Raw genomic sequence first — 22396 nt, 5'->3', positions numbered from 1 at the left:
TGGAGCTTTCTCTTCTGTAGGCTGAACACCCCCTGTTCTTTGTGTTTCTTCACAGGAGAGGTGCTCCAGCTGCTTGATTATCTTTGTGGTTCTATGGATCAGCCAGCACATGATTCAGACTGGAGAAGATGTTTGGTCATCTGCTCTAATTCCCTGCTGAAAGCTTCTGCTAGGTCTTCTCCATTCCCTTTCTGATATGGGATGGTGGTTGAGCTCAGCATGCACAACCACTGGGATGATCCCTGTGACAAAAGAGTTGAGGTGGATTTTTTGTCCTCATAGCTTCCTTTTTGAAAAGGAGTCAGTAGCAAAGAGGAGAGGTCTGGAGGAAAGTAAGACTTCTGTGATGCCCTTGACTTATGATTATTTCCCAGCTGGGATTTCAGTCCTACATAGGTATCTGTATAACAAACATGCTTCATGTCTTATTTTGTTAATCTGTCACAAGAAATTAGGTGAAGGACAGAGGATCTTGAGAATTCAAAGATGAATTTAAACCACTTCTGTGTCTGTGCAGTATCCACATTTCCTGCGGGCAGATGCGCAATACCTCAGTAATGAAGCACAGTTATTAAGAAGTTATTTGTTATATGAGTAAATATGTATGCATATGTATAGATAGGTCTGTTGCTATATACTCAGTGAAAAAATTACTCCAAGTATGAGGGAACACACAATACATAGCATTAATGCAAAGTACAGTAGTCACTCTTAAGTGTGTGTGTCAGTATTTACAGCAGGGAACATTCTGGCAGGTAGCATAAGATCAGTTAAAGTGTCTCTGCTTTTTCACCAGCTACTGTGGTGGTTAGCGTGCATTTAATGGAATTACTTTTTTTCAAGGGCAATGAAAGCTTACCTTTAAAAGTAGAATCCAAGTGACAACTTGCAGACAACTTCAAGTATTAGATCATTAGGATCTCTTATCTAAATCATTTGCATGTCAGTTTTCCTTTGTAGCACTGAATAATTTGGATAAATGATTCTTCAATTGGTAATTGCATTTCCTTAACAACAGTTAGGTGATGGTACATAAAAAATAATAAAAGCCTTCATGCAGTGCCCTTTCCTGGAGCTTGTCACTGTCTCTACCTCTGATAGTGTTTGACACTTATTGCTCAAGTCATATTTCCTTAAAAGCTTTAGCTTTACTGAAGTTATCTAAAATTATACTGCTTTCTTTATTTACCACCGTACAATTCACATAAAACTGAAATTTGCTTCTTTTCTTGTTAATACTAGAATACATTTTGTGGAAATGTGTTTTTTAACTTCAGTTTAAGTTTTTAACTTAAGTGCCTGTAATTTTTTTCAAAACCTAAGGTTGCCATTAGAAATTTAGTTTCCTAGTATTTATACTATGCTGAAAGATCAATCATGTCTGAGCTGTGTCCATTTTATGAATTATATAAGTGAATTTAATTCTGAATTATTTGTATCAGAATTACACAACTTCTTTAGCTGTGCATACGTTGCCTGAAGCTCACATGGGACTAAACTCACCTTTAGCCATACTGTTTGTTTTTTGCTGGCTGTCCAGTTCCAATTGCTCATGAGTTACCTACAGCAAGATTAAGTGAGGTCAAATGTCATCCACCAGTTTATTAATTTTGTATAAAAAGTATCAAAAGAGAAGCCAGAGAAAGGAGTGAGAGAAAAGGTGTCGAAATGTAAGCAAAGAGGTTTTATAGATTGCAACAGATAGTCACTACCATGGATCCAGTAGTGTCCTGTTGGTCCGTTGTCTTCAAAGATATGGTGGGGAGGGTCCCTTGTCTTGAAAAGTCACTGTCTTTCCATAGTGTCCCCTCATGGTCTTTTTACCTTGTTTCCAGTGTAACAGTATGTACTGGTTCATTGCTATGCATGTTCTTAAATTTCTGATTGGTTGGGACTGCTGTCCCTGGGCAGGAAGAGCCCCAACACCATATGCCTAGTATGTGTTGCACTGGCAGTTTTCTCCTGCCCATGTATTCTGGCCTGTCCAGGCACAATCCAGAAGAGATATCTAGCTGTGGGGAGATGTAGGTTGGCATTGGTAGGCAGGAAACCCTTCAGACGACGTTTGAGACAGCATAAATGTCATCTTCCACGCTGACCTTAAAAATTTGAGATTTAGCCTATAAAATACAAGTATTACATAATATAGAAACATACAGATAGACAGTAAGTGGTAATGATAAATAATCATGAGAGTTTTTTGTTCTTGTTTTAAATGAAGTTTTCCCCAGTTATTTGGTATAGCTAGATGAATTATGAAAATTTCCCCCCAAAAAACATTTAAGGAATAGATTTGACCCAGGGAAGACAACTTCCAATATCTCACTCATATTGTTCAAACTTCTTTTGACTTCTACAATAGAAAAGATCACTACAATTTGAGTAAAATCTTTCAGACATAAAATTTCATGCCTCTGAAAAATTTTAATTTGCTGAAACATTCCCCAAAATACTTTTCATATTAACTCCTACCTTCTTTTTGTAAGCTGAGACAGAAGTGATACCCTGAGATCTGCTTGTTACTTGTATTCCTCATCAGTCTTCCATGAATAACTTTTTAATTTGATTTTATCTGTAGAGTCCCTCTTCCTAGCATATAAGTAGATATTTGGTGTTACTGAATGTTTTGTACCCTGGGTTTCTATAAAAACATGCAGTGCTTGTTAAAAATGATTCATAAGTCAAATACCTAATTATTGGTACAGGTAATGGCATGATAGCTGTCTAGGAATATTGGCTATTTGATTGTCTGGAATAGAAGAGCTCTTATGCCTCTGCAATATCCATACATATAACTTTTTTATCACACACCAATGTAAATTCACTTGGTGGTTTTACTAAGAGAAAGCAAACAAGCATATAAATCCTCTGTATCTGTTCTGACTCTCCCATAATATAGACTCTTCAGACTTGTGAATTATCCTGTTTTTGTTTGAAAAATTGGTATTGTGATAGGATAACTCTAGAAACCCTAATCTAAAACGTAGTAAGTGTTCAAAGCTGCCAAAAGTTTTTCAAGACTTTGCCTTATGTAATCTGAAATGCACAGTTTAATCTCCCCCAGTAATAAACCAGTTTTAAAACCTCATTTTAACTGGCACTATCTGGAGTTTGACTGTATTGGAAAATTGAGACACGAGTAAGCTGCTTCATCTTGAATGAAAATACAATCAATGTATTAGATATATTCATTTTCTCATTCATCTTTGTCTCCTGTGCCTGAGTTCTGTATCTTTTTCCATTTTGGTGAGACTTACTAGGCAATGACTTAGTAGTCTTCTGATTGTTACAAAGAATATAAATGTGTTAGAAAAGAGGAATCAAAGCCTTCCTGTTGTGTGAAAGTGTCCAAAAGACTTGCGAATTTGCTTGCAAAATTCTGAAAATCCTTAGCAAAATAAAAGCACAATACATTTTTATAAAACTAATGACACACCAATTTTCCTAGTTAAGATCTTATTGAATCAAATATCTAAATAAAATAGAGTTGATATTCTTTCTTTGGAGGCTGTGTAATTTTGATGTTTTTGCCAAATATTTTCCTTTAATTAGATGACTTCTGATATTTAATGTTCTATTTTAATTATATGATGTCAAAATCTAGGTTGAAAATAGTGTTGCCTTCTAAGCAGATGTGAATAATTATTCACTAGATGTTTTTTGACAAGGCTTTGATGTATACATTTTTCAGTGTTGAGTTATTGTTAATAAAGGAATTATGTATTTAGGGAACAACTAGTTGTACCTGCCTATTAATGTGTGAAATTGTAACTGTCTCTAGAAATGTAATTCCTGGAAACAATAATTGTCATTACAATCTCAGAGCTCCAACTGTTCAGAAAGCTGGAGAGTTTCGAAATACAAATACTGCTATCTTCCAAGTCAACTAAATTAAAAAAAAAAAAAAGCTTTTTGTCCTCATTGGCTTTTAAACTTCACCAGGATAGATGAATATGACTCCCATTTTAGTAATTCATATATTCATTTTGTTGTCTTTAAAATCATAGAATTCCTTGGTTTGGAAGGAATCTTAAAGATCATCTAGTTCTAGCCCCACAAGGACTTTTGACACCCACTTGACCAGGTTGCCCAGGGCCTCATCCAACCTGGCCTAGAACCCTTTGAGGGGTGGGGCATCCACAGCTTCTCAGTGCAACCTGTTCCAGTGCCATACCACCCTCTGAGGTGAAGAATTTCATCCTAACATCTAATCTACATCTCCCCTCTTTTGGTTTAAAACCATTCCTCTTGTCCTATCAACCTGACCGTGTAAAAAGTTACTCACCATCTTTTCTTCATAAGCCCCCTTTAGGTACTGAAAGACCACAATGAGGTCTCCCCAGAGCCTTCTCTAGGCTTTCAGCCTAGAGAAGCTCTCAGCCTTTCTTCATAGGAGAGGCACTTCAGCCCCTTGATCATCTTGGTGGCCCTCTGGACTTGCTCTAACAGCCCCTCTTGTGCTGGGAGTCCCAGACCTGTCTGCAGCACTCCAAGTGGGGCCCCTCAAGGGCAGAGTAGAGGGGGACAATCACCTCCCTTGACCTGCTGGCCATGCCTCTGTCAGTTGATTGATGTTTTTTCTTGACTTCCCCTCCCTTTCAAAAAATAAATAACAAAAATGAACATTTGAAAATAATATGAACTTTCAAAGGAATTATGTGCATATATGCAGATTGAATTTAGAAACCAAGCTCCTAATAACACTAACTTCTGAGTGCAGTCTTGCATGGAAACCTGCTTTGTGTTTCCGCAGTTCTTTTTTTTTTTTTTTTTGAACGAAGTGCAGTATAATACTGTTAATAATGGCAAATTTGTTTTAAAAATGTCACTTCTGCCTTTAAACATAATCTGTCCCCTTAGTACTTAATATTGACTTGCATAGGATAGAAATGTGTTGTGGACACCTCATAGCTATGCTGCCAGTCTACTAATAGTGCAAGAATATCACACTGTTGTAACACCAATCAGAGTAAAGGAAGTAGGAGTTTTTGGACACTATTGTCAGATGATCCATTTGGTTTCTGAAGCTGAGGAGTCTTTATCCAACTGAACAATCCTCTCTAAATCAGTTTCATGTGCTGCTCTGGCTGCAAGAGTGTGAATGCTTTATTGAATTTACCATTTTAAAGGGCAGTTTTACTATGGAGGTATATGGCTAGTGATACATATGAATGGCACCATTTATAAAGCCTTTCAATCAGTTCTAAGGCTTTTGTGAAATTACATAGTATTCCTGCTTCACAAAATTATTAGTCACAGACTTAAGAGAGCACTGAATTTAAGCAGAGCAAAACCAAGATTTTCATTCTTTTTAATGTTTAACTCCTTTTAGTTGCCTTCATTTTAATTGATTTGTGAACTAACTTGCACTTAAATTGTAGCAATATCTTAAGCTTTTTGTCTTCTCTAGGTGCACCCTGATATTAAACTCTGAAACAACTGAAGAGAGAAGAGAATATAATTCATGCATTGACACCTTTCTTAACCCAGCTTTAGAACGAATTTCAGATGTTGCTTTTTATATTGCTAGGAGTTAATCTATAAATAGTTGCAAATGCAAATCTCTCTGTTTTTGCTTGACTTCTCATTCCAGTGGTTTTCTTTGAAGCAGTACTCATAAATATTCTTTAATAGATGAAAATATCCTTGAAGAGCAAATGCATTCCTAAAGTGTTGCAAATGTCAAAGGAAGGATAGAGGTAAAAATTATCTCTGAATTTCGTGTTTCTACCAGAAATTACTAGAATAAAACTCCTGGGGTGGGGGGGGGAAGCTTGCAAAGAGCACTGATAATGCAAAGATACCCATGCTGTTTCAAGGTGCGATCTTTAAGATCAGAGGCATGTTCTGACTTGTGGAAAGCTATATCTGATTTAAGTTGCTTACTTTCTTCTTGTACTAATGAATTCCTCTGCGGCTACAAAGGAATTCAAATTCCATATCACACAACTTCCATTTCCAACCTTGGCTTGAGTCAAAGTTCAGTTTTCCACAAACATGTTTTTTGATTATTGTCTATCCCAATGAAGTTTATAGACATACCATTCTGCTTTCCTGTGCTTATCAGATCTACAAAGATGTTGTAGATAGGCATACACGAGGACAGTAATTGGTTAACTGCACCCGTGATCTTAGATGGAGGGCATTACACAAGCTGCTCCAAAATTTGTTTTTTCTTACTTAGTGTTGTTTACAAACTTACTAAATTTCACATTCAAGCTGCCAATGTATTTTTGGTCACTACTGGAAAAAAATAAAATGAAATATGGAAACTGGAAATGCTTTTTGTATCAGAATGTCAAATGTTGGTTAGGTGTTTCTCAAGAACCTGTTGACACTGTTTTTACTTATGGTGACCACAAAAAGAAAATGTCGATAGCTTATCATTATAAAGTTTTTTTGCATCTTGTAGCAGCTCTAGGAAACAGTAAAACTAAGGGCAGGTGGAAATGTATCTGAGGCCTTACCAAACAGGGACATTCTTCAGCTGTTAAATGTTTCACTTCAGTTTGGAATTAACTGTGTTGTTTAATACTCAGAATCTCTTGAGACATAATTTTGTTTTCTGGATTCATATACTTCCCCTAAAACATGGGAATATTTGCACTATGAGACACAAACATAAAAGAACAAGGCTGAATATGGAAGGCATCTGTTGTTGTTGTTTTTCCTCAGTAGGAATAAGATCCTGAGGGAATAGGGTGATCTAATTGAACTAATATAAATTGTGAACTATGACAGATTCATTTAGAAGAGACCTGAAATGGGATTTCAGCTTAAATTGTTCTGGAAAAATGTCTTGGACCTGTAATATAAAACTGATTATTTCATGTATATTCATCTTTTTGTTGCTCTACATCATCTGTTTCTTGTAACATTGTGTTCGGAAACTTGGTTTAGGAGATTGTGGACAATGTGTAGTCACTTGTCATCTTCTGTTTACTTGTTGGTTTGCTCCCATGTATTAGTCACAGGCTGGAATGAAGCTTTACAAATTCACGTGTCAATGTTGTTAGTTTTAAGACTGTTCAGTTTAGGAAATACATATAAGATTTGCTAAATTACAACACAAACTTACATTCATTGAAGTTCAGAAAAATGAAAGTTTTTAAAAAAAAAAAAAAAAAAAAAGAAAAGAAAAAGAATACTTTGAATAACATATACTGGTTGTTCCATATTCATAGGCTATACTGAATAATTAGAAATCAGAGTCGTTCAGTTGGAAGAGACCTGCAAAGATCACCAAGCCCAATTGCCTGACTAAAAGTTAAAGGCTATTATTAAGGGCATTATCCAAATGAACACTGACAGCCATGGGGCATCAACCACCTCTAAGAAGTGTTTGACCATACTTCAGGAGATTATTATTATTTATTTTTTTTTTTCCCCCTAATACCCAGACTGAAACTGCCATCCATGGTGCAGCTTTGGTCTATTCCTATGCATCCTGTCATCAGTTCCCATGGAGCTGAGACCAGCACTTCCCTCTCCTCTTTGTTATATAGATAAGCTGTCAACAAGTGATGCTGTTGGTAGTGGCTGATGTAGTGGCAACAACCACCAGTAATTTCCAGCCACTGGTGCATCATGATGGCAATGAGAACCTTTACCAGAGAAAACAGACACTTCTGAAGCTCTATTGAAGGGTTGTTCTAGTGATGCTTTTCTGGCTGGTTGAAATAATCTTTTATGCAGTTCTGTTTTCAGTATCATCCTGAAGTTCTGCCACTTTGCACTCAAATTTTAGAAACTCATCATGTCATGTTTCCTGGTAAGTAGAAAGTCAGTTCCAGCCTAATATTGCTGCATGTACTCCTACAGGCAAAGGACAAAAATTTGTTGAGAGCTTTTCACTCTATCATTCACTTTTATATGCAGCTGTATAGGTCCAGAGTAAAACTACTTATTTGTTTATTTTGGATTATTCCCTTTGTGTACCATTCTAACTCTTTGCTTATGGAGTCTCTTTTCTTACTGAGTTATTGGGGGGGGGGGGGGCGAGGGGGGGGAGGGAGGGAGGGAGGGAGGAAGAGAAAGATGGTTTCTTCTTTAAAGGGGTAGAGGAAGCCAGTTAATTGAAGCATCTATATTGGCAATGTTTATATTATATCTTTTTTGAGGTTGTTATTCTAAAAGAAGTGTAGCTGCTTCAAACCCCAGAATGGAAAGAAAATACAGAAGCATACATCTCAGTATCATGGATTCATTGACCCTTTCAAATAGCAGGAGTGACAGTAAAAGACTTATTTTGCAAAGGAGTCTGAGCCAAGGAATTTCTGTAGAGCACAAACTTTGTAGAGCAATTTTGGTGATTTTTGTTTTATCTCTGAGATTCAGCAAAAAGTTGTCTTTAGCAAAGAAGATCAGTTCTAGTTCTACTGAATTTTTAATGCATTATCCTGATATGCACTTTCTGATTAGCTTAGACCACTGTGCATCTATTTTTAAGTAAAGTATTTCAATTTTTTTTCAGAGAAGTATCCTTTACCAGTCACATGTGTATATATGTTACCTGCCACTTTGAAAATAACATTTCATTCCAGGTGGATTATTAATGTAATTCTGGGGTTCGTAGAGTGTTTTGTAATAGAATTGAAGCTCACAGACTCCACACATGTTTACAAAAACTAATAATAAAACTAATAATTATGGCTAGGGTTTGACAGTCTTCTCAGCTGTATGCAGATCAGAGCAATCTTTTTGTGTATATGACTACCTCAAAACCAAAAGCTTATAGGGAGGAAAAAAACTATAGAAAAACACTGAGGATTCAGCAAGCAGAATATCTTTATTATGAAGTTGTTAACAAAAATCTTTCAGGGTATTTGATACTTGGCAGATCTGCAATAGCTAATTGTTTGTAAGTTGAATTTTTTTTATAGGTCTCTGATAGGAAAAAAGTTATAGGCTTGAAAATGAAGCTTTTTTTTTTCCATCTTCATTCTGAATTCAGATTTGTAAAGGGTTCTTTAACTTTGGAATAATGCCTTGGCCTTAAGTATTTGATTGCTTAAACTTTTGAGTACTGTAGCATTTTTGTTACAACTTTTGTCATCTCTTTAGAGCAGATGTGCATTTTAACCACCAAAAGCTTTGTGCCATTTAGAATGGATAAATTCGCTGATATCCTTCAAACCCAGGGGAAGTGACGGGGGTAATTTTTGCAGTTGGTTTAAGATAACAAAAGAGTATCATTAAAATTTGATCACTTTCTGCTTAAAGCACTGCTGGGAAAGGGATAGCTGTTGCTCTGGGCAAACCAGATTTTTTAGTTTAAATGCCAGATGTTTATAGCCATGGAATAGATTATCTAGTAATGGACCAGATAAAGGGGAGTTATAAAAGAAAGCATCTTTATAGAAGTAAATAAAGTCTGGACAAGGAGTGGAAATGGTTTTGAAAATCCATTTCTAGAAGGGAAACCAGGATAGGAGCCTCTGGAGAGGCAGTACAAGAAAGAACCCAGCCCCTGAGAAAAGTCTAATTTACTGTGAAAGATCTAAGTGATGTAGAAACTCTGTTATTACCCAATTCAGATACCTTAGCTACTTTTTCAGGTGCAGGAATGTCTTTAATGATATAAAGTAAAAATTGGTTTGCTTCTTGCTGTCTGTGTGCTATGGTGATCAGTCTGAACCCCACATTTAGAGTGGGCACAAGGTCAATGCGAGGAAATTATGTTCTTCTACTGCTAAGGAAGTTCAGAAATAGCACTGCCTTTAATGAATGAAAGTGGTTAGACCATGAGGATGTGTTGCTGTGAAAGTCGACTGGAAGGAATACATGTTCTTATGGTAGGAGAAGGCGTTACGAAATCTTGCTGTGGGCAAAAGAAGCAGCACACCAGATACGACACATTGTCTGTATCTGGTCTATACATCTACAGAGTCAAGAGTTAATGTTTAAATAAGCAAATATAAAATAATTCATAATCAAAATATATATATAGAAAGAAAAGTTATTAGTCCAATTGCAAAAGTTCATACTGATCTGAGATCTTGTAGTGCAATGAGATCCATGACCAGAGACCTTCAGGAATAATTTCACTTTGATATCATCCTTCTTCCTTCCCTAGGTAGTATCATAATCTTCCCTCAGGCTGTAAAATGTTTTGAAATAAGACTTCCTCCTGTTGGTACTATTCTAATTTTTATTAGTTATTTTCCAAGACAGAGTCACAAAAAGCACACTTGTTGTGCCAGTCTCCCCCCACCCCCACCCCCCCACAGCCAAAGCAAAATGTTTTATTTAGAAACAATATTAAAAAGTGAGAAAATTCTATACATGTTTTCAAATAAACATTTTACCTTCAGAGAAAATCAACTAGATAAAACATCTGTTACCCAATTTTCTTTTTTTTCCCCCTCAGTCATCATGTGGAAAACAAAGTTAAGCTAGTAAAATGTGACCAACTTGAATTCTCTGAAATCAATCCCCCAGTCAATATGGGGGAGTCTGGCTAATGATGATATAAAACGTAGGATGAAATGTGATTACTAATTGAAAGCATCTTTAATTTAAGGAGTGTGGAATTATCCACTTTAACCAAGAGGTGAGAACTAAAGCTGTACATAATGCCATAAATTCTTTATTGACAGAAACTGGTAAGGGCATCTTTGCAATTAAGATGCTTATACCTGACAAGTTACCTGTGTATTGGAAATTTCAGAGATTTTTTTCTCAATCTAGTTCCTTGGACTTGAGATAACTCTAATAGAATTTATTTTTTGACTGAACAGCTTATCTCTTCCATTTTTAATATAGTTTCTGCAGTAGAAGTAGCTGTCCTATTCCGATGGGGGAAAGTTGGAAGTCATAATTTCTGTAATATAAAATGTGATTCTACTTGGTGACTGAAATTCTATATTCAGGCACATGGAGCAGCTATGAACTAAGAACTTTCTGTAGGGCTTAAGAATGCTCACTTGCCCCTGTACTGTACAAGACCTCAGAAGTTTACCATCATTTTTCTGGTAACTGGTGGTATTTTCCTGTATCCTTCATCAACACCAATGCTCAGAAGAGTGTGTGCGATAGAAGAATTATTGTGCTGCTGTATAGAAATGAGAGAAATGCTCTGTTGCCATTACCAGCCTTGCAGTTAACTTCCTGTTCTAGGCTTCTAAGTTGGAAATTTATTTACAGCCAACTAATGAAGTTTTCTTTTGCTTGCCTAGACCATATATAGATTATTGTGGTTATCACTGACTTGTAACCTCATAATAGCTGAGTTCATAATAAAAACTACTTCACTTCCTTAGGCTAGGGAGTTGGAAAATGACTTAAATTTATGCTGAAGGCCCTCATGTGATTAAATCTTTTTAGACTGTTATTGCTAAGGGACTGCAGTGATGTCATGCTGAATTTCTATGGTTTCCTGAGCTCTGAAGCACAACAGCCCAAATACCACCTGTGCTATGAGATGCTCTGAGCTAGGAATCAAAGATTTAGCCTTTCATTAATGCCTGTGGGTCACACACAAGATTAAATTCCTTCTTTGCTCCATTGTACTGCTTTTTTTAATCTCTAAGATTAACTTTTATTCTTCCTCCTCCTGTCTCTGGTCCTTGAGGACTGATTTAAAGAAGCATTACATGGACAGATGAGGGAAGCTTGCCTGAAGCTGCAGGTAGTCGTGGCCATACTTCTTGGAGAAGTGGCAGTATATACGGCCACATAAGAATGTGTGTTAGGAGGCAGGGAGAAAAATGATACTGCATGGATGTTGTATAAGGTCATCAAAATCTGCAGCTGTGTGTAGTGTGTGACTTCAAGATCATAATGCAAACTCAGAGATTTTACTTTACAGGGCCAGCAAAGATAAATGAGAGCATCACATCCATTTAAATCCTTGATCATTGCATCCTATTTGCACTACGTAATGTGTAGCTTCTTCAGGCTTATCCATAATGTGAAGCCAAGATGGATTTCAAACTTAATGGAGTTGATAAATAAAATAAATAAAACTTTTGGAATGTGTTTTTCATTTCTCTGTGATGCAAATAATTGTGCAGTGTAGAAAAACTTAGTTTTGAGTGGTACAATTCTGAGCATATATGAACTTTTCTTATGGATGAACAGGGTTCAAGTCAGGTCTATCAGACTAACCAGATCAATTCTAAGTCAATTTGAACAAATAGGAAAATAATAATTTTAATTATTATATATATATAGGGAGAGCTAATCACCCGTATTATGTGGAAAAATCTATGGGCCAGTATTGCAATTGCAACAGTTCTGGTAAACTGGGGAGTAGATGAGTAACTGCTTATAACTAAAAGGTAGTGCAGCATTGTAGAAAGGCTGTCCTCAGTATCTGCAGGACCCTGCTAGCATGGGAAAGACAGACACTGCGGGCCTAGCATTGGGATAGTTTAACTTTGTACTTCATATATGCTTATATGTGAATACTTAACAGGATCAATTTTGGGGTTCAGGACAGCTGTTTCAAAATTACTCTAACCAAGGGTGATATACAATGTAGGCTCTGAACAGCTGCTTGGGAGGTTGCTTCTGCCTTTTGTTTCTCCTCTCTGAGGTAGTAGCTGCAGTATATTGACCCAAATGCTTCACAACTCATGTGATGATGTGAAGACTTCAGGAGTTGCACCTCTAAATTTAAATTTTGCACATTTAGTTTGACTCACTGATTAAACTGCAAATTTACAGCATTCACAATTGTTTTGGGATAGCAAAAATGATGGAGAGGTGGTGGTGATCATGGGGGAATGATCCCTGAAAACTCTAGGTTAGCACTTGACTGAGAAGATGAGATGGAAGATTTTTCTCTCTTCCATTAAATAGAGATCTAAATGTGTGTAGAGTCTAGTAGAAATAAAATGAGTATAACTCCAGATATCTTTTTCCATGGGGAAGAGAAATTAGGAATTAATTCTTTCATCTTGGGGGCAAAACTTAAACTTCTTATGGACGGCATATGTGAATTTATGACACTTATGAACTCAGAGCCACAAAACAAAGAGAGAACCCATATACTTGTTGATAGTGTACATTTTTTTTTCCATTTGAGAACACTCAGAATTGGTTTAAGTTGGAAGATAAGGCTGCACGTGCAAAATGGGGTCTGTATAATAAGGGTGAATAGATTTTAGTGTTCTGCAGAAAGATTATTCGTAACACTGCTCATGCAGGTTTTTATAGTTAGCTTTGCATACAGAGATTCAAGTTATATTGAACATTAAAGGCAGTACTCTACGTTCTGCAGTAAGAATTTTACAGCATGTGCACAAAACTTAATGTGCAACATGAAAACTGCATTATGCTATTTTATGTTTCAGCAGGTAAGTCCCAGTCTTGTTTATTCTCCAGCACAAACCTCTGGCTGGCTGTGGAAGGTCAGGCTGGGAAGTTGCTCATGTTTGACACCACAGCATTCGGGAGTGATGAATATTTAATTAGGCAAGAGAGGACTGTGTGGGAGGTTGAGGCAGCTGTAGCTCCTCGTTGACCGTCTGCAGTATCATCTTAGAGTGTTGTGTGTAAATGAATCCCTGGGGTAAGCTTCAAGGACACAGAGTAGGTTTAAAAAAAAAAAGGCATTCTGATTGAGTAGCTAGTTACAGGGAAGTCAGAAATAATAGAGACAAATGACAAGTGTTTTAAGAAGTGTTTTTGTTATGCTGGTCAAAGGTTTTATGTTCTTGCTGGCTAAGCCACCAGGTTTTACTGAGCTCCATAAATGTAACAAAATTAAGTTTGAAACTATAGGGTCTAGAAATGTAACAGCAATGGAAGTAATTTCTTGTATACAAGTATTAGCTATTAGAATGGAGCATGTGTATGACTCGCTGATATGTGAACAGTATGAGATAGTCATTTTTCTGTAGTACTATTCTCAGCACAGCACTAGTTGTTTGATTTTTGAGGATATTATTCTTAGCAAGCTTTCAGGAGAAGCTAAAAACTAGGGACAGAAGCAGGAAGATTGTGCATTAATTTTCTGTGGTATAGGCAGTGGTAAAGGTCTCTTGTTCTTTTGTGTTGCACATTAAGAAACATCATGGACAGAATGTATAAGTGAAGTTGGGATGCTATGAAGTTTTTTTGTTGTTGTTGTTGTTTTGTTTGTTTTTGCTATGAAGCCTTTGTTTGTTTTTGCTATATAAAAAGTAAGTTGTTGCCTTAACTAAGTACATTGGCAATCCCCCTGCTAACTGTTCTGGGCTCTGTGGCAATTACTATTCCCACCCACGACAGAACAAGGCTATGTCCACATCCGATATGAATATCCATTTTAATATGGAGTAGATAAAGTAGAAAGATTTTTGTGTTGCCTGTTATTGCTGTAACATTCAGGACAGAAAGCAATGAGCAATAACAGTTCTAAACCAAGTAAATTTAGCCTCATCCCCTAGTTGGTATGGAACAGTGAGGAAGGGAATATCTGTTTGCCTCTCTACTTTCCCAGCTCACATTCTAGCATGTAACAATTGCTGGTTTGTGTTATTATTTAAGACTTAAACTTGGGCAAAATAATCAATTTTGGGGAGAAATTTGTATTGCTGCTTACTGTTTGTGGCTAAAGCCATGGCTGGTATGGTTATAGAAATGATTAATATGGTGGAATTCTGCAGTTTCTGGTGCTTTATGTGAAAAAGGGCTCTAATCCTGCTACCATCTATTTTAGATGGTAATCAGCTTTGGACACCCTGCTACAAGATACTGTTGAGTCAAGAAAAAAAAAGCTATTAAAATAAATACACTGGGGACTTCGATTTAGAAAGACTCTCACATTTATGACAGGCAAGGAGCAACTGAGAGGAGATATGATGATGGTCATCTATGCATGGCAGCTGTTTATTGCGCTGACCATAAACATCTCACTGTTACCTTGTGTTCACCCATCTGCTTGTTTCTGCCCATCTGTTATTTCTTGCCATGTGCTTAGGTTGTAAATATCTGTTCTTTGAAATAAGGTGGCTAGAAACACTGTGATAAAATGTTCAGTTGTGGAATTCAGCATTTGCATTATGAACAAAGACTCTGGCAAGGCTCTTCAGTCAACAGTGAGGAAACTGTATACAGGTTCTCAGTGCTCCTGGTTGACCCTTTCTGAGGTTGAGGCCGCTTACTGAATTTGTCGTTTTTAGAAGATTCAAATTTGTTCTTTTTAAGGAATAGCACAGGCTACTTCAGGAGGAAATTGCACTCTTTGAAGTTGGAAGAATGCTTTAAATAATGTATGTGAATGAAACATACAATGCAAATAGTCTCCAAGAACCTGATCAGCTTGTGTACTCGGCATATGTCACTTCAACTCATGTTGTTTTGTGGTTTTGTTTGTTTTTTTTTATTTATTTATTTATTTATTTTTTTTATTGCCAGTCTAGTGGACTTGCATCTAACAGGCAATGTCATCCTTATTGCAGGGATTTTTTATTATCTTTTTTTCTTAAAAAAATAAAAAAAATAAAAAAATGCAGCGCTTTTTTTGCAAGTTGAGTCCTTGCTGTTGTTAGCTATGACATTCAAGTTTTTCTGATGGAGTATTTTTAACATGTGATTTTGCTTTATTTTGTTATTAAATGCAATCTGCATTTAGTTCTTTTTTTCTCAAAAAGAAACTAGAGTGCTAGCTAATTCAACATTTCCCATTTTATGCTAAGTCATCACAATGGATTATTCTTTTTAAGGAAGATTTTTCCCATAGCTGTGTTTAAAAATCTTCATAGAAAATCTTCATAGAAAATATTTGATTACTAAGAGCTGTAGAGTACACTTCGTACATTCATGGGAACTTTTCTATTTTGTATTTAAAGTACTGCTGTGGTTGGTCTCTTTTAAAACAAATAAAAACACATTTCCTGCCCTTTTATTTCATGCATTCCAAGAACTTCAAAATAAAATAAGTTGCTTTGTGTTGTTTTGGGGTGCCTGTCACTTGGGCTGGGTAAACTAATTTGAAAATCCAAGAGCTTACAAACAATAATTACATTCTCCTTGCATTTGCTTTTTTTTAAACTCTGGGAAAAGAATTGTTTTGCATACTTTATTCTAATATTATTCTATATTATTATAATATACATTGTACTTCAGTAGTGGTTTTTAAGCCCTGATTTCTAAGTACCTGATTCCCAAGTCAGAATTTCCAGGAACTGATCATGTCCTTCTGATATTAATAGAAATCTTAATAAAAATAAAAATAATAAAAATATTTTAGTTCAGACCTATATATATTATGAATTAGTAGGGGGACAATCATTCTTATAATAAAAAGTATTTTTATATTCCAGTGCAGAGACTGTTTCTGGAGGCTTTAATGTGTCCCATCTTAAAAAAAAAAAAAAAAAAAAAAAAGTATATATTGCCCATACATAGGAGTTGGAATTCTCCAACGTTATTTCACTATAATGTATTTATTGACAAAACCATGGTGTTTTTTTTTTTTTTTTTTTTTTTTAACTATTCTTCATTATGATTTTCCTTTTCATTCTTCCCTGATCTGCATGTTGGTTTTTTGTTTTGTTTGTTTGATTGTTTTTTGATTTGGTGTATGTGGCTTCTCTTCAAAGATTAGACAGCCATTTGTTTTGAGCAGGAAAACAATGGGAGCTAGATTTGAATCCAGTTTTATCAGAATATTACGCTCTTTGTTAAAAGCCTCTTATTCAAACTGGTCAGAAACCTTACATGAACTTTTTCTTAGACAGTAATTACTGTTATTGCTGTATTGAAATGTAAAAGGTTTAGGAAAATGTGTCAGAACTGATGCTACATTGTTTTAGGGGAGGGGAAAAAATTATCATGGTGACAATGCTTATTTAAAGCTTTAGAAAAACAGTATTTCACTTCTTCATTTTGAAGTACTACTGCAAGTGAAATTTATATAAAGCAATTAAAAATGTTAAAGGATTAAGCAGGTCAAGGACTCTGGCTGAGAACCATTTGCATTGGCCTCTTCTGTCCTCAGCCAAAGACGAGATGCTCGTCTGTGTTTTCAGTATCCATCTTCACTTCTACCAGCTGTTTAGGGAATTTCCCTTTCAGAGGTAGAAGAAGGTGGCATTGGTGTTAAACTCTCTGTGGCAAGGTTTTGTTTTCTTGTTGGTGGTGGATTTAATTATTTTTTAATGCTGTTTCTAAATTGAAGAGTGGCTGTAGGAAGAAGCAGTGCAAATACAAAACGCTGAAACTTGCCTAGTTCCTTCCAGGGCTAAACCCTGCAATGGGGTAAAACGGGGATTTCTTGGGGGTATTTCATTTTTGCTCTTTCTGATAGCTTCATGGCCTCATAGCAAGCATAAGAGAGAAGGCTTGTGTTTTAGTTAGCATAGACAGAAAACATGTCATCAAACTGCAAGTTTGCTAATGCTTTGATGTGTTGCATCTATAATGTATTTATCTCTGCTCAGTGCACAGTACAAAAATAGTTTGAAGATGTGCATTTGTGTTTATTACAGTTTTTTAAAGGCATTCACCAAAATGTTTGTGTGGTCGATGCTGTCATTAAAATTAGATCAGACAGTGATTTTCTTCTGTTAAGCTTTTCCTTAATGGGTTCTTTGTCTTCTTTTAACTGTATTAGGCATTACATATTGCATCACCATCTAATGCAATACTCCGAGTTGTTCTGTGTTTCTGTAGTCCAGGGAAGTAGTCCGAGGGAAATGAAAACGTATTCTTCAGCTTCTCTGCTCATGGGGAAAGACTTCAGCAGATCACTTTTATTAATAGGAAATGCTTCTCTCACGCAAGGCAGCAAAGCATGAATTTATGCGGGAGCAGCAAAGACTGCGTGCAGCTTCCCCCCCCCCCCCAAAAAAAAAGCCTTTCTTGGAGCCACCCTAGCTGAGGTCTGTTGGCTGCTGCCTGCCCCAGCCTTGGGGACCCCGTGGGGCCCTGCATCTTTCGGGGGGCCAGCCAGGAGCTGCCCAGTTCCCCTGCCTTCTGCAGGTGAGCTGGAGGGGAGGCAGACCTCTGCTCTGACCTTGAGCAGCACGCTGAGATATCCGCCGCTGGGATGTTTTCTGTTAAATCCACCTTTTGATGTTGTGCTGTGATTTATTTTTTTCCATCCTCCTCCCAGCAAAACGGAGCGATGCCGTGCCCTCTTCTCCCTTGCTGATTCCCTGAGGGGCAAAGCGGAGCCTGTGTGATGCGTGTGGTGGTGTGTCGTGTCTGTGTGTGATGTCTGTGGGGTGTGTGTGATGTGAGGGGTGCGTGGCCCCGCCCCGGGGCTGCGGTGCCCGCCGAGCCGGCCGCGGGCTGTGCGCGGGCAGCGCCTGCGGCGGGAGCGGCTCCGGCCCCCCGGCGCCCCCCGGTGCCCTCCGGTGCCCCGGGGCTGTGCTCGGCAGGCAGCGGAGGGAAGGAGCCGGGGGAGTTTGGGTTCGGCTGCTGGGAGAAGGCGAGTTGCGAGGCTGCCAACTGCCTCAGAAGTTTGCTGCCAGGAACGGTTCCCTCTATCGGCAAAAGTGCCCGGCTCTTCTCAGAGGAATACCTTGTTGCTTAAGATGAGTGGCTGTAGGAAGCGGTGTAAGCGTGAAATCATGAAATTTGCCCAGTACCTTCTCAGGCTAATCACAGGTTCTCTTCACACAGGTAACGACTGTTTTTCTTTGTGGTCTAACCGTGCGGCGTGGTAGCAGGACGATTGCCTGCGTTTAATGTAGTGATGGCATTGCTTTATGTTTATAATTCTCATCTTGTAAGTAATAAAAAGAAACCTACGGACTAATTTGTGGCTGGGGATAATAAAAACAGAGCATGTAGGCTTCTGAACGTTGCGGTGTTCAGACAGTGTGAGGGGTTCCCTTGAGCACTGGCATACCTGCACCCTGATGGGGCTGCGTGTGTACGTGCCTTCACCTGCTCACGTGTGTGCCCTAACAGGGAGCACAGCACCCACGGGATGCATGGCCATAGAGGGGGAAGGTCCAGCTTTTTATTTTCTCTCTTCCCTACAGATTTATCTCCACACTAAGGCTACGTTCTTTTTCGCAGACACTTGTTTTTGCTTATTTCCACATGTAAACCAACTGTGATGAGGTGCTGTAGCAGCTCGCTGCAAACTTTAAATAATGCTTGTGCTTTTTGCCCCTAAAAAAAAATTGGAACTTAAGTGGCTGTCAACTTAATCTATTTTGGGTAACCTTGGATCAATTGTAGAGTGCCAGAAGGGATTTGTAAGCTGGATTGATAAAACTGTATAGTTTTCTTCTTAGCACTTGGGAAAACACACTTTTCTTGCAAATCAGCATTTTCTTTGGTTATTCCCAGTGACTGTCACATATGACAGCTTATGCGATATGTCATTCTGTACTGATAATACAACTTTGCTTCTTTCTAGACGTCAGATATATTTTTCCTTGCAAAAATCATCAAGCAGAGGTGCTAGTCCAGCCTTAGCAGATAACAACCAATTATACTAACAGGGTTATTGAGAATTAAATGCCGTTCACTTTGCCTTTTGAAAGTTTCTGCTGATATATTTTTTTTTTTTGATTTATTAACCACTGTTTGAAAGATTTGAAAGCAGAGTTGACTCTTCACTCATACTTTATTGATAAATTGCATTTATCACTATTTTGGGTTATACTGCTGTAGAAATCACTGGCAACCAGTACTTTATAAGGTACTTGTAACTTACGTAAATCTAGTATAAACTAGTGTAGCTTTTCAGTAACCCTGAGTGTTCCATAAAGCAGAATTTCCCTGTCTTTTTCTGTCTTATTCTTATTCTGTCATTGTTTCTTTTTTGTGTATTGTATCAATTCAGATTTCTTTGAAATGCTGACTTCTTGCTCCTGTGGGTTGCTATGGAAATTAAGTAATAGACGATGCAAGAAGAAAGCTGTATTAGAGATGAAGGCCAATACTCCTATTTCACAAAGTCATTCAGGCTTTTCCTTTCTTGTCTACCAAATGATGTGCTCTATTTTTCAGACTGATGTTTGCATTGCAAGCTTTCTAAGCTCACAATTCAAAACCATTTGCCATAGTTGTTGTGGATACTGGTTATAATGTTACTACTAAAAAAAGTTGTTTCACTTATAATTAAGAAGCACATTTTGGAGGCTAAATTACTGGAAAGCCACTAGAATCTACAAAATATGTTACTTTAAAGGGAACAAGCCTTAATCAAGTCTTTTGCATTAGGGATTCAAGGCACTTTCACAGAACTCTTAGGAACTGAGAAAGTTCCCAGGATTTTCATTTACTTCTGTTACAGGTAACGGTAGTATCTTACTACTTTTACTATAATAGACCATGCTGTGTTCAAATGATGTAACAAGTAAGATCAAAATGTAATGTGACAGTAATTGAATCGTGAAGAGGTAGAGCTACACTGTTCAGATCTTGCATAGGTGCATCTACCACATCTGGTAGTTTGCATCAACCACAACTGTTGCAATACTAGTTAACTCTTCCATCTTCAAAATCTAATGCATAATTCATTATGCTGATAATTAGATGATAATTAACAAAGATGAATGAGGAAGTATAGTTGAAAGTGTTAGAAAACTGTAGTTAATTTGTTGTATTGAACCTATTGCTTTTTCTATAATGAGTGTTTGTTCTGAAATGTAGAATCACTGTCAGAAACTAAAATATGTGCTTATTGAGATTTTCGCATGCAGGCACTCTGCTCTGCTTACATGACTCAAGTCACCAATTTATTTTCACACTATAGGTATCTAGTAAGGAGTACAGACAGTGGGGAACCCAATTAAACTTCCCTGTTGATAAGATTTGGCCCATGTTTTATCTTTCAGGTGTTCCTTTAAATTTATACTTAACACTAAGTGGGAACTACACATTGTTGAAAGTTTGTGCGCTAAATCTAATCCATACCTTTTTTCTGTATGGGTAAGCATAATGAATAGATAGGTAGCTCATCTTCATTAATATAAACCTGTGCAAGCACTGGTGTTGTGATCCTGTTATCTTCTAATACGCGTGAAGAGAGTTAGGACAAAGGCTCGGTTTGTCTATAGGCCCAACTAAGTAGTCACTGTTGTTGACTGTTTTTACTGCTCGCATTTTGTAATCTGCTAAATGGACCTGTTTTATGGTGAAACTTGATTTATATTTCTGTATTAAATATTATCTAATATGTCTGTCTGGGATGCTTTGTAAACATGGACTTGTGCTTAATATTCAACTATTCAACCAATGCTAAGGAAACTACCCCTCTTACTTAAGGGCAAATGCTACATACATTTGTACAATGGGCTTTAAACGATAATCTCTGCCTAAGTCCAGATCTCTTCCTTTTTTTTTTTTTTTATTATTATTTGACAGCTTGTTACCATGGTTGAAAGCAAAATGCAGTGAGAAGAAAGTCTTTTAAACAAAGTTTTTCACTTTCTGTAGTTTCTGCTATATATTAAGTTGATGTGATTCCACAACTGAAATAGACTCCCTCAAATACTTGAAGACAGCATTCCTCAAATGTCACACCAAGCCCTACTCTATTGCCTGCTGCCTCTTGAGGCATGTTGGAAGTGCCTGTTCTTTGAAACATTGTCATAAAGAATTTTGTGCTGCAGTTGAAAATGTTTCAGTTTTCAAATGCATCGTGAATTTGTGTAATACAAATACTGGGATTAACCACTGAGAGAGAAATGGACCATAAATTAGTCTGAAGTGGAAAAAACAATTTCAGAGCGATGGCCAGGAAGTTTTTCTCAACCATTTAAACTGATAAAATATGGGAATTAAAGATATATTGGAAGTGTCCTTGATTTCAGTGGTAGATTTCTAAGAATGTATCCTTTTTGGGTATGGTCATATTAAGTACCTGCCACAATGTAATCTAGGATTTTGAGGAAGGATTCATATTCTTGGCTACACGCTTTTACAAAGAAAGAAAGAACAATTCTGGCTGTGATGTGCTCTCTCTCACCAGCAACCTGAGATAATATTCTTCTAGAGTTATGCAGATAAAGCTATGGACTGATTGTGTGTGTGTGTTTTTTTTTTTTTTTTTTTTTTAATCTATAGCCTGATGCCATTTGTGTAAAGTAATATTGATCATAGTCTTGAGATATTTTAGTTAAATCTGTTTGTGAATGTGATATATACTTTCTGATAACACTTTCCCCAAGTAACTGATGTTTTACCAAAAGATCATCTTTGGCCTTCTATGTGCGCAAACAAGTAAATTAATGTTTTCTAGCTTACTGCCAGTAGGAAGATGCCCTCTGAGCATCTTTTCTCTGAAGGTGAGGCACAGTCTCATGACAAGTCCTGCTGTGTCTGTTGCAACTTACCTGCCTATCAGTGCCTAAAGTCCACCTCAGTTTGAGATGGTATTTTTAATCCTTCCCAAGGCTGCTAACTTTGCATAGATTCATTAGATATCTCCCTCCTTCCTGCACTCAGGAAATAAGGGGTGTGTAGCTGACAGCCTTCCCTGAAGAGAAATGAGATGTTT

At 37.1% G+C, this 22396-nt stretch overlaps 1 protein-coding gene across 5 annotated transcripts in view; it reads left to right on the top strand.

Annotated features, from left to right (window-relative positions):
- Positions 1–22396, top strand: part of KCNIP4 (potassium voltage-gated channel interacting protein 4) — a 444218-nt gene that overhangs the window by 90480 nt on the left and 331342 nt on the right. The window contains exon 1 of one of the 5 annotated variants that reach the window (XM_084518866.1): positions 18256–18558. The exons of the other annotated variants lie outside the window; for them this stretch is intronic. Within the exon in view, the coding sequence (XP_084374992.1) occupies positions 18471–18558 (88 nt within the window). The 5' untranslated portion in view covers positions 18256–18470. Of the gene's footprint in view, positions 1–18255; positions 18559–22396 lie in introns of those variants that run through there. 5 annotated transcript variants of the gene reach the window in all.

The sequence above is a fragment of the Aythya ferina genome (assembly GCF_964211825.1).
Source record: "Aythya ferina genome assembly, chromosome: 4".
Classification (NCBI taxonomy): Eukaryota; Metazoa; Chordata; class Aves; order Anseriformes; family Anatidae; genus Aythya; species Aythya ferina.
This window is presented reverse-complemented; position numbering and strand designations above follow the sequence as displayed.